Here is a 16,053-nt window from a genome sequence, read left to right on the forward strand (position 1 = left end):
ATGATTATACAATCAGATTTTAAGAATTTGGACTGTAACAATAACTTATTTTGTGAGCTTACATATGGATACCAGTAATAGTTTATCATCTATCACCTCAGAAGTTTAACTCTCCCTTGTCTACAACTTGGCATCAGCTAGATAAATGGAAAAAAAAAATAATTCCATGTATTCTAAACACTTGAGGTTTCAATTAGCAAAGTCAAAGTTACCTGGATGACAGACTGTGCGGCAGCTAACATGGGCCCAGACAAGCGAACCCACAGGGGAAATAAACTAATTGACGTGAGTTTTAGATTTGAAAGGCCATAACTAAATTTTCATTTTGTTTCATTCATTAAAATTAAATCTTCTTATTAGTTTTCTAACTTATATGTCATTACAATAGTTCTGGTAAGTCCAGTAATATGAAGACAAAAATTACTTTGACTTTTGGAAACAGAACATTTAATGAAAGACTTGCTTCATTTGCAATTCCCTGTGATATTCACTGAAACGAGACTTTCTAAGACCTGTGCAAAGAGGGAAAGGGTCCTTCCTCTCAAAATTCACACAGGCAAGCTTCCTTTGTGACACTTCTCATAACCAAGTCTTTACTGCCCAGACATTCTCTGCTTGCAACTCAATTAAAAATCCATTATCAAAGAAACAAGTCTTCATTTCAAATATCATTCACTTGAAAATGTTCTTTTATCTGTGGTTATATCTTTATATTTTTAATTTACAACTGCTTTTAGTCAAATAGAACATTTAGAATATCAAAAAATAAGGATACACTTGTATTTATAATCACTTAACTTTTCGTTTGGATGTCATGAAGATTTTGTCCTGAACTTTATTGGATGATTTATACATAGTGTTTACAGCATAACCTTCTTGGCAACATTAGTAATTTTGGAAAAACAATGCAGCAATGATTTTATGGATCTATGTACTCTTATCAAGCCATCTGGCTTGAAACCTTGTGTATGGTAGGAGTTTTCCCCAAAAGAAAAGTAACATTTAGTTAGGTTAGGTGTCAAGTTGCTAGCTTACACTATATAAAAGTCAATATGTACCAAGTCATATTAGTGAATTTCATCTACACTGCTAGGAGGTTGTTGAACTCAATTATAGAAATGTGCAGAGCCCTATTTGATGTGTGAGAAGGTTAGGAGACCACAATCAATTAAAAAGAACACATGTATATCCTGTTCTGGGAAATAGTTGTTATGGTATCCCTTGTTCTGCTTCTGTTTTTTTTTTTTTTTCTCTGAGTTTTCCTCTGAACACAGGAGAACAAAGAGTTTAATAATTCCCCAGTTTCATTTGGAATTGTTTTGTCAGCAATATCTAATAAGAAGTCATGAGTTTGTGCTTTACTTGAATGAAGCCTCAGGCTGCTACAATTAAACATGCTGTTTTTTTTTTTTTTTCCACAGCAAAATCATTTGAAAATGGACAATATTTGGACATTTATGGAATTACAAGGGACCAGGCTGGGGAATATGAATGCAGTGCGGAAAACGACGTGTCGTTCCCAGATGTGAAAAAAGTAAAAGTTGTCGTAAACTGTAAGTCTTGTCACTATTTATCAACATAACTTCTGAGAAAACATAAAACACTGGAAAAATAGTGTCTGAAACTGCTACTGGTGTTCTTTAAAAGGTGGTCTATTGGTAACTATCACCTGCTAACAGTGAAAAAGTTGACCTGTTGAAATATTGATCAAATTGCTTTGTGTAACATCAACTGTCCCAACCAATCCCCCAGAATTATATTTTTTTAAAAAAATTAATTATTTTTATTGTTTTTTGGATCTTTGAGTTATACATGATAGTAGAATCCATTCTGATACAATTATACAAGCATGGGATATATCTTATTTTAGTTAGGACCCCATTCTTGTGGATGTATATCTAGCATTGAATCTTATGTGCAGATTGAAATGTTTCTAGTATCATCCTCATCCCTGGTATCCTGACGGGGGGCACCTGCTGTTTCCTTCCTCATGGGTTTTCCCTGTGGTCACACGAGAGGAAGTTTAAGTGTGCAGCTCCATTCAGATCTGATGGAGCTGAAGTGTGATGGTTTCCACTTACAGAGAAGACCTGTGCAGTGATGCTTGTACCACTTGGACAGTTTAATTATGTTAGTTTGGAAAATTTTGAGAAAATTAAGAAAGTGGTTTCCAATTGTTTTAGTCAACTTTTTTGCTGCTGTGACTAAAAGACTCATGAGAACAACTGTAGAGGATGAACAGTTTATTTGAAAAGTTTATTTGGGGGCTCATGTTTTCAGAAGTACCTGTCCATAGATAGCTGACTTCATTCCTCAGGACTCCAGGTAAGGCAGAACAACATGGCAGAAGAGTGCGGAAGGGGGAAGCAGCTTGCACTATGATCAGAAAGCAGAGAGAGAGGAGTCTACTCACCAGATACAGAATATATACCCCAAAGCCACACCCCCAATGCCCATCTCCTCTAGCCACACCCTGCCTATCTTCAGTTACCTATCACTTAGCTAATCCTTATCAGGGGATTAATTCACTGATTAGGTTAATACTCTTATAAAGCAATCATTTCCCCTCGGAACCTTCTTGCATTGTCTCATACATGAGCTTTTAGGGGACACATAATATGTAAATCATAAAACCCATGAACATCATTATTAGAAAATTAGAATACAAGTTAGATACTTGCAGAACCATCAATGTTATGAAACCACACCTTTCTCTAAATGCCTCCAAAATGAAATAAGACAATTTTCCAATAACATCCAATTGCATATCTTATTATCTCAGTAATAATGACTAAAGTCTTCTTTACTCTTTAAAAGTGACCCCTTAGTCTTTCTTTCAAAAATGTTCACATCCTTTAACTTCTTTCAGTTAAAACACTTTTAGGATAAGAATGTTTTACCAAAAGTATATACAACCTGCATCTTACTTTTTTCATTTCATTTATACATCTTTCTACATAAGACCCTTGGTAATAATGCATATGTTGTGTAATGCCACAGATCAGAAGGAATTGTTCCAAATATACCCAGAAATGCTAACACTAATCACTAGTTATTTCATATTAATATTAATTTTTCAGTCTCATGAGCCAAAAAATAACTTTCAGAATATGCCTAGCAGTTGAGTTGTCTGCCAAAGCAAATCACTGTTATCAACTAACATTTGTAAGTGACTAATGTATACTCTAGGGGTTGAACTATCTCTATTAAGCCAGGCAAATGTGCATGATACCATATCAGGAAGCAGTTTCTGAAGCAAGATTTTCAGAGTGCTCTGCTAACAAACAGTAGTAGAATCACTGGAGATGCTCATGAGAAGTGGGAATTTCTGGGTTTCTCATAAACCCTATTGAATCAGAATCCTTGGAGTATATGGCCTAGATTTCTGCTTTTTGACAAATTCCCATTGATTCTCAGTACTCTTCTTACAGTGGGCTAGTGCTCATCCCTATGGAACTTCCTGAAATAAGAGGTAGAAAATGAGAAAAAAATTTCGACCATTTTATTAATGACCGTACTAAATATGTGTGAAGTCATTTTATTATTGGAGGGTCAGAAAAGGAGAAACATGATAATTAAGGAGTAAGATTTTTTATGAGTGAGTACTAAGAAATAGTAAAGTAGAGTAGAGTTAAAGCTGTCAAAAAAGCCCAGCAACCCAGCCTGGTTAGTCTCAGATCTGATAATACACCTTTGATAGGGAGGGCATTGAAAACTCACCCACTGTATGGATTTGCATAGGACCATACTCCATGCATAATCTCCATTTCCCTCTGTTTTCATATATTCTTTTTATTCCTCTAACTTTGGTTTATGGTTACTTATAATTTAATCCGATTTTCTGTTTCTAGACAAGTGGGAACATGAGACTTAGGAAGATCAATTTAAGGCAATAGGAACACAGAGAGAAACTAAATAAAAAGGAAGACACATCAACTCAGTTAAGGTATGGGTGGAGAAGAGAGTCCATCCCATAAAGCAAAAAGAAACTGGAAAAATAAGATGTGAAGAACTGCAAGGTTTCTGCCAGTTTCATGGATGCTGGCAGAAGACAGACAGTAAGGTCAGTTTAGTGCTCTGAGCAATAGTCAGAGCCAGAGTATTGTCATTTTCTAGCATTAGTTCCTCAAGCTCCAATGACTACAGGGTGATTATATGAGGATTAGGGGATACCTGTATATACCTTATACAGCAGCTATGCCTTGCTGAGGCACTGAACGTAGAGCACTCAGTTTCTTTATAATGGGAGTAAGAAAATCTGCCCTTTGCCATAGATGGAGAAATTATCCTTATTGTACTGAACCATAAACAAACCTGTTTTATGCTATAGAGGGAGAATTACTTCTACCATCTAAGATTATAAAAAAGATTCAAAAACAATGTATGATGGAATATTACTCAGCTTTAAAGAAGAATGAAATTATGGCATTTGCTGGTAATTAGATGGAGTTAGAGAATATCATGCTAAGCAAAATAAGCCAAACCCAAAAAAACCAGAGGCTGAATGTTATCTCTGCTATGCGGAAGTTAATTCACAATAAGGGGGTAAGGAGGTAGGGAGGATAGGTAAGAATATAGTTACTTTAGATTAGGTAGAGGGGAGTGCAGGGAGGGGAAGGGGTATGGAGGCAGAAATAATATTAGAGTGAAACAGACATTATTGCCACATGTGCATGTATGACTGCATGACCGATGTGATCCTACAGTAAGTACAATCAGAAAAATGAGAGATTACCCTCCATTTATGGATCAGCTATCAAAATGTATAAATGCATTCTCCTGTCATGTACAACAAATTAGAACAAACAAAAAAAAATTTTTAAATATCTCAGTGTTTCTGCGTGCAAGATTCACAGAAGTGCCAGAGACCCACGAAGAACTATCTTCCAACACAAGATGGGAACAGGAAAGTTTGGAGCAAAATTCCTTCAGTTAAAGAAGGTGCTTGAGTGACTTTTTTATGGTGTCAGAGAAGTTGGAATGAATAGTATGGAAGATTCTACGAATCACCTTAAGAGGAAAAATGAAGAAAAAAAAGTGGGAAAAAATGGAAGGGAAGTGCCTTTTCCCCCATATATTTTATTGACACATTATCATTCATTGTACATAATGTTGAGATTCATTGTTACATATTCATACATGCACATGATATTACAATATAATTTGGTTAATATCATTCCCCAGTATTTTCCCTTTTCCTCCTCTCTCCCTCCCCCTGGTCCCCTTCTTCTATTCTGCTAATCTTGTAGGGAAGTGCTTTCTAAGTCATTACAAACTACTTTTCTATTTATTTATTTATTTGGGGGGGTATTGGGGGTTGAACTCAGGTACACTCCATCACTGAGCCACACCCCTCGGACTACCTTTTTAAATAACTCATTTCAGGTAGGTAAGAGTCATAAATGGAATGTTGCTGCAGATATGACATTAATTTCTCTCATTAAATAATGGATTCAACAGAATTTTTAAGTATTTTTAAATAGTTTTGTCTTCTGCCTCCCTTTGAATCATACTTCTGAAAATTTTTTTTTAATAAATGTTCCATGACGTCTCTTTCACACTGATCGTGCTTAATTGTCTTGTGTTTAATATTGCCTGTGTTTTGTAGTACTGATGTCACACATATTTAAGTGATAGCTAAGGTGCATAAGTGCGTGTATGAACATGAGTACATGTGTTCCTGTTTGTGATAAAGTTCAGAAAGTGTTACTTTATGAAAATTGTCCCTTGACTAGTCAAAAATTGAGAGATACTTATGAATTTTACTGAGTTGATTTCCCAAAAGAAATTAGCCAAAACCTGCTGAACAAACTTTGAGTCCCCTAAAGCCCAGAAATAAGCTCAATGTTCTCTGTTGCTGGCATCAAACGGCACATCCCTTGATAACCTACATACCCCCTAAGGATGGTTTTATGCCAGGTTCAAGGCAGCCCTTCCTTTTATTGCTCTTAATCAATATTGATCGTGCATATGGATTTGAAGTAGCTTTGTAAGTTATAATTTGGAGAGAAACTCTATTCTTTTTTTCCAAAATAGTATTCAAAATGAAATTTAATAAAAATTTCATAAGCGCTAATATACTTAGTCATGTGTTAAGTCAATTTGAGAAAGAAATTTAGGCCCCCTGCATATTTCAAATGTTTACTGTTTTACTGTTTGCCTAATATGTCTGCCACATACGCTATATATAGAAAACACACATATGCTAAGTAGATTCTATTTGGCAAAAGCTTGGGATGTATACCACTTTCTATTCAATTTAACTAGATAGATTCATAAGATGATTAATATAAATGACTTGTAGAAATTGGACTGGTTTGCTGGTTGAATAAATCAGTTCATTTTGAGTTATTTATACAAAGACTTACCATAAAGGGAAAAAAAACTGTGAGCCACTAATGGTTAGTGTAAGGAATCATTTCTTAATAAGGTGACTGTAGGTGATTATTCTCCTTGTATTTACTTATTTTATTTATATGTATGTGTTCCTGTTAAATTTAAAACAAACTAAAATAAAAAAGTCACATACATTATCATAACTAGATCTTGGGAGGACAAAACACAACACATACAGGAGACAAAGAGATAGAATGACAGAAAGAAATTTGGAGCAGTTGTGAGACCAGTGATTTTAGCTTTGAACAGACTCCCCACCTTATTTAAACTTGTATTCCATCTCTAGTGGTAACCTAGTGCCCACAATTTTTATTTTCAATTACAAAATGGAAGAATGAATAAGTCTCAAAAAGCCCATGGATTTAACTGAATGAAGGAAAACAGGAATCCCTAAAGTTCTGGTAAAGAAAGGAGAGATCTCAGTCTAGGAAACCAGCAAAGCTGACTCAATGGAAGCCAAATCCAGAATCTAGATAATATAGAAAGTATCATAAACTAATCATACAATGTAGATCTCTACAGAAAGGCAGAATCCCAGGTCTCAGAAATCAGCAAAGCCTGGAAGATTCAACCCTTGCTGTCAGGTTCTCTGGTCCTGTGACAGAGTCTTTTTTCTCCACTCTTTTATCTCTTCTTGTGAGAAGTAGCTGTTTCACATAGTGAGATATGATTTTCTTGGCTATAATTCTTAAAAGATAATATTGCATTGCATAATTAATGGGGCTTTGAGAACCTGGACAAGATTTACTTTACCTGAGCTGCAATTTCCACTTCTGTGGAGGCAATACTATGATATATACAAAAAAAGTTTATAAATATATAAATTTAGACTCAGTTTACTGTAAAAAGGAAGCTCTATATGGAAAAGAGGTTTTCCTTTTCTTTGAAAATTGGTCACTTGAGCAGTACTTTGTCCACAGGAAGATATCAAAAATTAGTTATTGAATGAATGGATTATTAAAGAAATTAGAATCTCCCAGATAAATAATTCTATTAGGCGAAGGAGAGGGGAATTATTAGGTGTGCTTCATAATTTTTTTTCTCCCAGGAAAATGAGTAGATGAAATGTTGACTAACTTACTTCTGAGACCATTTTTTCCTACAAAAATTTTCAGGTGAATCAATAAAGATAACCTAAAATTTAAATATAAATATAAAGATATAAATATAACGCTTTCATTCAGAGAGAAGCAGCATTAGTTCCATTTTTACAGATGAAACAATTGAGGTACAGAGAGATTAAAATGCTTAATAACTTTCCTGATTTTCAAGAACAAAACAGACATGAATAAAGAAAGTTATTAATTAATTGGAAAAATATAAAGTAAACCAGATTAAAGTGAAAAGAGCTCTGGACATTATTTCAATTTTCACTCATGATAGATTCATAGACTGACCATTTTATTTGGTATCAGAAGTGATTTTGCACACATTTTTAGGTAAAGGAGAGATAATTCTTTCTATGGTCAAATAAATAGTAAAGACATTTGGGATGTGCTGTAAACCAAGTTTTTATCCAATATATCACAAGCGCACATTTGTGCATTATTTTGCATCCACTGCATATTCATTTATGCAAATGTGCACTTTATCTACCAGTATAACTAGCTCCAAACATGTGGAATAGAATGTTCCAATTAGTATAACTTAGTACAACTGTATCAAAGCCTGAAACGGGGGACCACAGGGGAGAGGTAGGGGAAGGAGAAGGCTTTTAGGGAAATGACCAATTTTTTCAGACTGTTCATAAAATTTTCTCCGAAACCTTGGACAATTTAGGCAGGCATATCAAACTTAAGACTAGAAAAAACTGCAGGTGACAAGGAGCCGTCATCTCAAATAAAGAAAAAACCCTGGCATTCAGTATTTGAATAGGACTAAAATGGTATTGAGTGACCAGAAGAAAATGATTGCTGGAACTCATAGTCATCACTTTAGTTTTTATTTATGGTTCCATTTTATGCCCCAAGTTACATTTTGTTTAACTCATCTTTTACATTTTCTTATAATTTAGGCCAAGTTTGATGCTGTATTTTAAAGCTAATTAACAATTATTTAACCATAACAATTCAGGGCATAAAAAGCACATACAGTTTCTGTGTACTTCAAAGGAAGTCCTGGTTCATATTCCATTTCTAGAGTAATCATGAAACACTTCAGTTCATCTACACGTTCATTCATTTAGTTACTTATTGCTTAGTATGAGACAGTCAAGATGCCAGGGCCCTAAGAAACTGGTGTCCAACAAGTTCACTCTTTGGGACAAAGGAATGACAAAAAATAAATTGCTACAATACAGTGAAACAAGTGATTTGATAAGCCAGTCAAAAAGTGCTATGCTGGGCTCAAAAATGCACCAAACACAGCCTTGAGGTATCACTGAGAGCATGTAGGAGGCCTTAACCCTGATGGAGCTTGAAGGATGAAATTAAATTTGACAGGAAAGAAGAGTGTTGCAGATAGAAGCAGCGGGAGCATTTGCTTAGCCTCATAGGAGTCAGGGGACAGGGAATTGCTTGCTTAGTCAGGATGCAGTGGACTGGAGTGGACCAAAAAAGGAAACAGAAAGGAAGGAGCTTGGGTACCATAGGGAAAGCAAGACCAGATTGGGTAGAAATTAATGAATTCACATAGGGATACTTAGACTCAGTGTTTCAGAATCAAACAATAATACCTTCAAGATACAACTATTCAGAGGAAACTCTGAATATTAAGTGAATGTGTTAAAATATTTCATTTCCCACAACATTTTTTTGCCACGACAAAGGTAAGGGAGGGGATTAAAATGGTAATGCTGGGAATAACTCAAACTAAAAGAGAAATAAGGAGCTAAGAAATCTGAGGGAAAATCCCTGATGGTATTGAAAAGTGAATATTACAAAAATATGGATAATCACTACATAAACATGCTTTTAAATAAAACATTTCTTCAGAACAACATAAAAAAGTAAGACATCTCTTTTCTTTTCCCCCTGGGACTTTTGTGATAGGGAAAGTTCAAATTAATTCTGTGGTTTATGCAATCCTTCAGTTAAAATAAAACTGTTATTAAACATATGGTTAAGGAATCCATGACTTCTTTTATTGAGGGATACATAATTGATTCTGTGTTTTAAATGCTAGACATACGCTTTGATTAATAACTAGAGTGCAAAGATTCTCCTTCCTTAATGAGTTTGGGACCCATTTGAACTTAAATGTGTTCTCCCAAACCTTTATCTAAATTTTGAGAGGAGTTTAGTGTTAACAGTCTATGAGTGACCTTTTCCCTTTTGTTCATGGAAAATCAAAATGTGTCTGCAGTAATGAAATATGCATGTATCTTTGTTCTTAGCTTTTCTAAAAGTGAGAGATGAAATAATTTTATTGCTTAAAAACATAACCAAAACTTTTTGCTAGAAAAGTCTGTATTTTGTTTAGAGCTCTTTCTAGGTTGACATTCATCACTTCAGAAAAATTGTGTATGGAGTAGCAGTTATAATAGTTTTGACTATCTACTAGCAGAAAAAAAAACAACTTCTAACAGTGTAAAAATGCTCTGGGTTGAAAAGTAACCCATGCAAAACTGAAAAAACAGTGTTAAGGTTGGGAAAGAAAGAACAACAGAAGACGATATATGTATACATATATACATACATACACACACATGCATATGCACACATTTGTGATGGTATATTTATCTAGATTGATGTTCTTATGTTCTGCCAAGCTGGCAAAGGGTCAAATGGAAAATCAGAAAGTGAGTTTTTGTTAAAATATTCTTAAAAATTATTTAAAAGCTGAAAACTTTGCATTAGTGCACATAAACATAGAGTTTATAAACCTGTATTTATCTAAATCCAGCTTTATCAGCATGCTTTCTCAGTGAATACATATATCAAGCAAAGTAATCTATAGAATTGAATTCTTTTTAACCCAACATTTGAAAGCCATTCATAGAATGAAGCAATATTGAATTAATCTTGGGTCTTTGCCACATCATCATGATTAAGCTTCACAGAAACTGCCAAATATTCTTATGCCTGATATTGCACATGTTTATGTGCTTTGTGTATGTGTGAGAAGAAGTGGAATGAGATGATTAGGGAAAGAGTATGGCAGACATAGCAGAAATAATGATAGTATGTAGAAAAAAATTGGCAGAAAAAATGGGAACAAAAGGGATTCGCTTGTATTACAATACTGAACTACCTTGTGAAGGATGTTTATATAATAAGAAATAGCAATGAATGCAGATTCCAGAATAACCACTCACAAAAAAACACTGAATTATTCAGACTATATTATATTCATCTGTGAGTAAATGGGTATAATTTGTCTTTAAAAATTTACTAGGTGATAATCCAAATTTTAAGTTTAGGGATTACAGAAAAAAAGTAATATAATAAGGCATATTATCCTAATACATACTAGTTTTTCTGCAATAAGTCATACTTTAACCTAGTCTAAACAAAGAAGTATTCTGTGACCTAGAATAGATGTTGAAAATGTTTTCTGCATTTAGGACAATCAGGTAGTATATGTTTACAAGATAGGACGGAGGGAGGTATATTAATTAGTTGAAGTTCACAAATGCTTCATTCATTAATGCTGTTTCATCTTTGTGAGCATATTGGTTTTGTAAACCCTTCTGTTTTTCTGTGGATACCCAAAGGACTTTGAAGCTCTGTGTAATTCACCTGCAGATGCTGTCTTCCCTAAAGTCTTTCATGAACTGTTCTACATAGCTAAAAGGAAGTGAATTAATCTGGTGATTTATAACTTCTTTACACATTAAATTGTGTAACACCAAGAATCCAGTATTCAGATATATTCTGATAGAATCTTCTCATTATCTAATGCAATAAAGATATCAAATTGTTTATCAAAATCTGATTTTATCTCCTTAGCACACCCACTGCTTGTACCACTTCATTTAGCCTACTTTGAGGTTAGCTTTGGCCCTGTGAGCAAATTTCAGTGGAAGAAACATAAGCAGAAGTGATGTAGACTACTTCCTGGAGTGACCTGAAACATTCCCATGCATGTTCTGCCTTGCTTATTTCCCCTCCTTGCTAACAAGGGTAGTAATCCCAAGTACAACCTTGGAAGTTGCATGTTGACAATGACCAAACTACCATTACCTTAAACCCTGTAATGATTGTGTGCAACAGAAAATTCTACTCTCTACCTATTTCACTGATCACCTTTCACTGACCTGAAATATTATGGACTTTAAGGTGAGTGAGAACTAAACTTCTTTTTTGCTGACTCATTGCATGTTTAACTCTATTCCCAGAATTTAGTCTTCCCTGACTAATGCAATCAAGGACATATCCCAAAATACCTTGGATAAAGTATAAAATTTGTTTTTTACCCTACTTCAAAAAATCTAGCTTAAAAGCAATCATAACAAGCTCCCTGAGAAGAGTATAGAGATATTGGCTTTCTCTTCCTCTGTGAAGCATAACCAATTGAATTTCTGTTTGCAAACTTTATGAGTAACAATGAAAAAAAATCTATGAGTATCATGCCTTTGAAGCTACATATGATTATGACTAAAGTACAATTAGAAACAAAATATCATCTGACTATCAACCTGACATGAATGAACTTTCCTGACAAAATAGGACTAGAGAAAAAGAAAAAGAAACAGAGGTTGTAAAGCCTCCAAAAATTTAAACTGATGCAAAACCAGAATCTATAAAGAATTTATACAAATAAAAGGTTCAAGAATTAATATATGAAAAAAAGATTATTTGCCCAGCTTAATCTCATGGAAGAAAGCAGTTCTGCCTCTATGAAAGAAGACACAGACTTCATTTCTCTATAAGAAACTTCCAGAATGTACCAAAGAGGAAAACCAGACATTCCTCCTTGGTGTATGCTTGCAGTGTTTGAATGCAGTATTCCCTTGCTTTCATCTGACTTTCCTTCATCGACTGGCCCATTGCATTTCATAGGGTATGTTTTCATGATTTAAAATTTTATGTGTAGAAAGAAAAAAATGAGAAAAGGACTAGAACCTGAACATACTATGGTGTATAGCTTTCCATTTGTTCCAAGAATTATGGTATCAGGGAACAGAGTTGAACAAAAGGAACTCAAGTAGATTTTGCAAGTTGTATTTGATTAGTCATTCCATAGGAAAGGGAAGGAGAGCAGTGGCACAAACTTGCTCTGCACTTGACCTGAAAATGCACTAAACCAACAGTCAGGAAGACAGTGAGTGGAGTCCTTACACACCACCTGTCCATGTGTGGGAAAGTGTTCATCCAAACTCTGCAAAGGAGCGGGAAGGAGGACTGGGGAAGCCTAAGTATTTATATACTAGAACAAGAAAAAATAGTACATATTAAAAAAAAAAAAAAAAAAACGGGCATGAGCATCTTACTTACAAAAGGAATAAAAACTTTGACAACTTTTTTAAAACATATCTACTATTAAGTAAGAGGTTTGCTCAACAAAAATATAATAAAACCATAAAAGACACTGAGATGAAAGAACAAGATACTAAAACAGTAGAATGCATTATAAAGACAACTACTTATGCTGAAAAGAAAGCTGGTGAATTATTTCTTACCATCAATCATAATAATATATATATATCTCACTCCCAGTGTTAAACACATAAATGCTAGAAGTTAGATAGCATAAGAAATATGTGGTTCCCAGCATAACTAAGCTATGGCAATAGGAGACACAATTGGGAGCCAGAAAGTGTTACAATTGCTATTCTATGGGCAAAGTGCCCAATCCAGATGCTCCCTGGAGGTGTGGATTCTGGTTTTCACTTGCCAGTATAGAGAGAATGGAGACAAAGCCTTGGCCCCTAGGAATAAGAAAAATCACATTAATGATAATCCCCTTCATAAAATTGGGGCAATGCAAGTATGACACACTCAGGGGAAGAAGTAAGAAACAAACAACAGCAAAAATGACCCACCCTGTAAGGTGTACCTCAACTTTGACACAGAGTAAAAAAGTAAGGGAAGGAGTTGTGTGAAAGAAAAACATTCTTCTGAGAATTTCCAACCACAGGTTCGTTGATGTATATTTGGGACTGGATTCACACCACCCGTGGAGTCCAAGAAATAAAGCAGTTCCAGCATAAAAGGCTCCCTAGAAGCTTGACAGAAGAAAATGCAGTATTTTTACAGAACATATATTAAACACAGCCTTCAAATTTTTTCCAAAGGTGCAATTCATGATACATAAGTTCCCAATTGAAAATCCAGTGCACAAAAGAGAAAACAAGCCCACAATGGAAAAGTAAGCAAACAAATAACTGTAGAATAAGATATAAATACTAAAAGTATTGGAAACTTTCCAAATGTAATGTGAAACAGGATGTAAATATGCTTAAAGAAATCAAAATGGAATTACAACATGATGAAAAAATAATGCTATCAAAATTGATCAAACAATTTAAAATAAATTACCAATATCTCAGCTGAAAGGGAGCATCCATGAAAAGCTATGGTAAATTTCATACATAAGCATTAAATGTAAATACATTTCCTTTAAAGTCAGCAAGACAATGATGATGCTTTCATCACTTTTCTTACCCAGGTTGATAATATGATCAGGGAAAAAATGAAAAATAAAAGATCTTGAAAAGAAAAATTAGAATTTCCATCATTTCCAGATTATGTTATTGCCTTTATACAAACCCAGAAATATCTACAGATAAATTAATAGAACTAATGAGTTTATCACAGTTAATAGGTATGAGATCAATATGCCAATTTCATATTGCTATAAAGCAGTAAATAGTTCAAGTCTAATTGAGAAAAATATTATTGTTTGCAATGTAAACAAAGCATAAATATAGATAATAAAATATACATATGGAATCATTTAAATCCAATTAATAAGGGTTAAGTAAATGTAAAGGTTAAATATAACCAAGAATATCTTAAAGATCTAGACACGCTCATAATAAAATAGATTATATATTAAAATTCAAATTAGAAAACCAAAGTCAGTTTTTCATGAAATTTGGTAAGCTAATTCTAAGATTCTTATAGAGGATTTGAAGATGTGCTCAGTGGTAGAGTGTTTGCCTGGTGTGCATGAGGCCCTGGGTTCAATCCCCAGGACTAGAAAACATGAAATAAGATAAAATTTATTTTAAAAAGTTAAGGTTCTTCTAAAGAAAAAAAAAAAAGGTGGAGAATGTGTACTAGCAAATATTAAAGGGTAATATAAAGGTGTGGAATCCGTGGGTGGTAGCTCATGCCTGTAATCTCTGTGGTTTGGGAGGCTGAGGCAGGAGGATCTGGATTTCAAAGCCAGACTCAGCAAAAAGTGAGGTGCTAAACAACTCAGTGAGACCCTGTCTCTACATAAAATGCAAAAATAGAACTGGGAATGTGGCTTAGTGGTCCAGTGCCCCTGAGTTCAATCTCCGGTACCCTTTCCCCCACAAAAAGTGTGAGATCATTCAACAATTGACAAATCTACAACTGGAAAAAAGAGAGATCCCCAAACAAAATCATGAGGTTCAAGAATTCTGACCTATGAAAGAGATACTGCACACTAGCAGAGAAAAAAATGGCTAAAGCGATTTGTGGAAAATTCATTTTCATAAGGAAGTTCATCAAAAAATATATGGAATCTATCTCACAACCAAAACAAAATAAATTCCATATACATTGAGAACGTAAGTGGGAAAGGAAAATCATGAAGCTTCCTGATTCTTAGAATGGAAAGTGTCCTTAAACCAGACAGGAAAGTATGAATTATGATGAAAATGACATTGTTTTACCACATTAAATTTAATAATTTCTCTTTCAAAGGAAAGGTATTAAAATACATAAAACCAATAAATATTACATATTTAGAAAATATAGAGAGAGCTTATTAAAAGAAAAGTAAACAATTCCCTAAAATATTAAAAAAAAATAAAATACAGGAAAGTGAACTGGATCACAGACATATATGAAAAGATATACAATCTTATTGGTTGCTCATTAAACACAAATTAAAATCATAAATGTGTATCATTTCAGATATACAGGTTAACAACATAAATGTCATTCATATATTTGTGAGAATGTGTTACAAAGAACTCTCACAAACTATATTAAGAATAAGGTGAATTTAAAAAATTATATAGGAAAGCAATTTTGTATCACCTAGAAAATGTAGCGCATACCTTACAACATGTGTATTTCTCTCTGCAGTATAATCCCTGCAATTGTGTACATGTGAACAAAAGAACATGCACAAGAACATTTACAAAGTCATTCTTTAGAACCACTGCATGAAAAAGCATAACCCAAATATTTGTTAACACTAGATGGCATGTGTAAATTGTGATAACTCACATGATGGACTTCTATGTATTAATGAAAATAAATTTATAGTAATTACAATAATCAGTATGGATTAACCTACAGAATACAATATAATAAGAAACAGCATACAGAAAAATAACATATTAGGAAATTGTTGATATAATGTTGAAAAATAAGGTAAATGAGTATATTGTTTAGGGATGCTTGAATAGATCATAAACTAAGAAGGTGTACTTCCAGCATACTGATAATGCCAAAGAAACAAAACTCATAAGAGGGAAGACAAATGAATTTTATAGCACTCATATATAATTTACTATTTATATGTGTCTCTGAGGGAGAAGAAATGACAACTCTAAGAGGAATATTTAAACCA

The 16,053-nt window shown here is 33.9% G+C and overlaps 1 protein-coding gene across 1 annotated transcript in view; it reads left to right on the plus strand.

Annotated features, from left to right (window-relative positions):
* Positions 1–16,053, plus strand: part of Negr1 (neuronal growth regulator 1) — an 807,725-nt gene that overhangs the window by 527,250 nt on the left and 264,422 nt on the right. Inside the window, exon 4 of the mRNA XM_047539557.1 lies at positions 1,422–1,553. Within this exon, the coding sequence (XP_047395513.1) occupies positions 1,422–1,553 (132 nt within the window). The remainder of the gene's footprint in view (positions 1–1,421; positions 1,554–16,053) is intronic.

The sequence above is a fragment of the Sciurus carolinensis genome, chromosome 1 (genome assembly GCF_902686445.1).
Source record: "Sciurus carolinensis chromosome 1, mSciCar1.2, whole genome shotgun sequence".
In the NCBI taxonomy this organism is placed as follows: domain Eukaryota; kingdom Metazoa; phylum Chordata; class Mammalia; order Rodentia; family Sciuridae; genus Sciurus; species Sciurus carolinensis.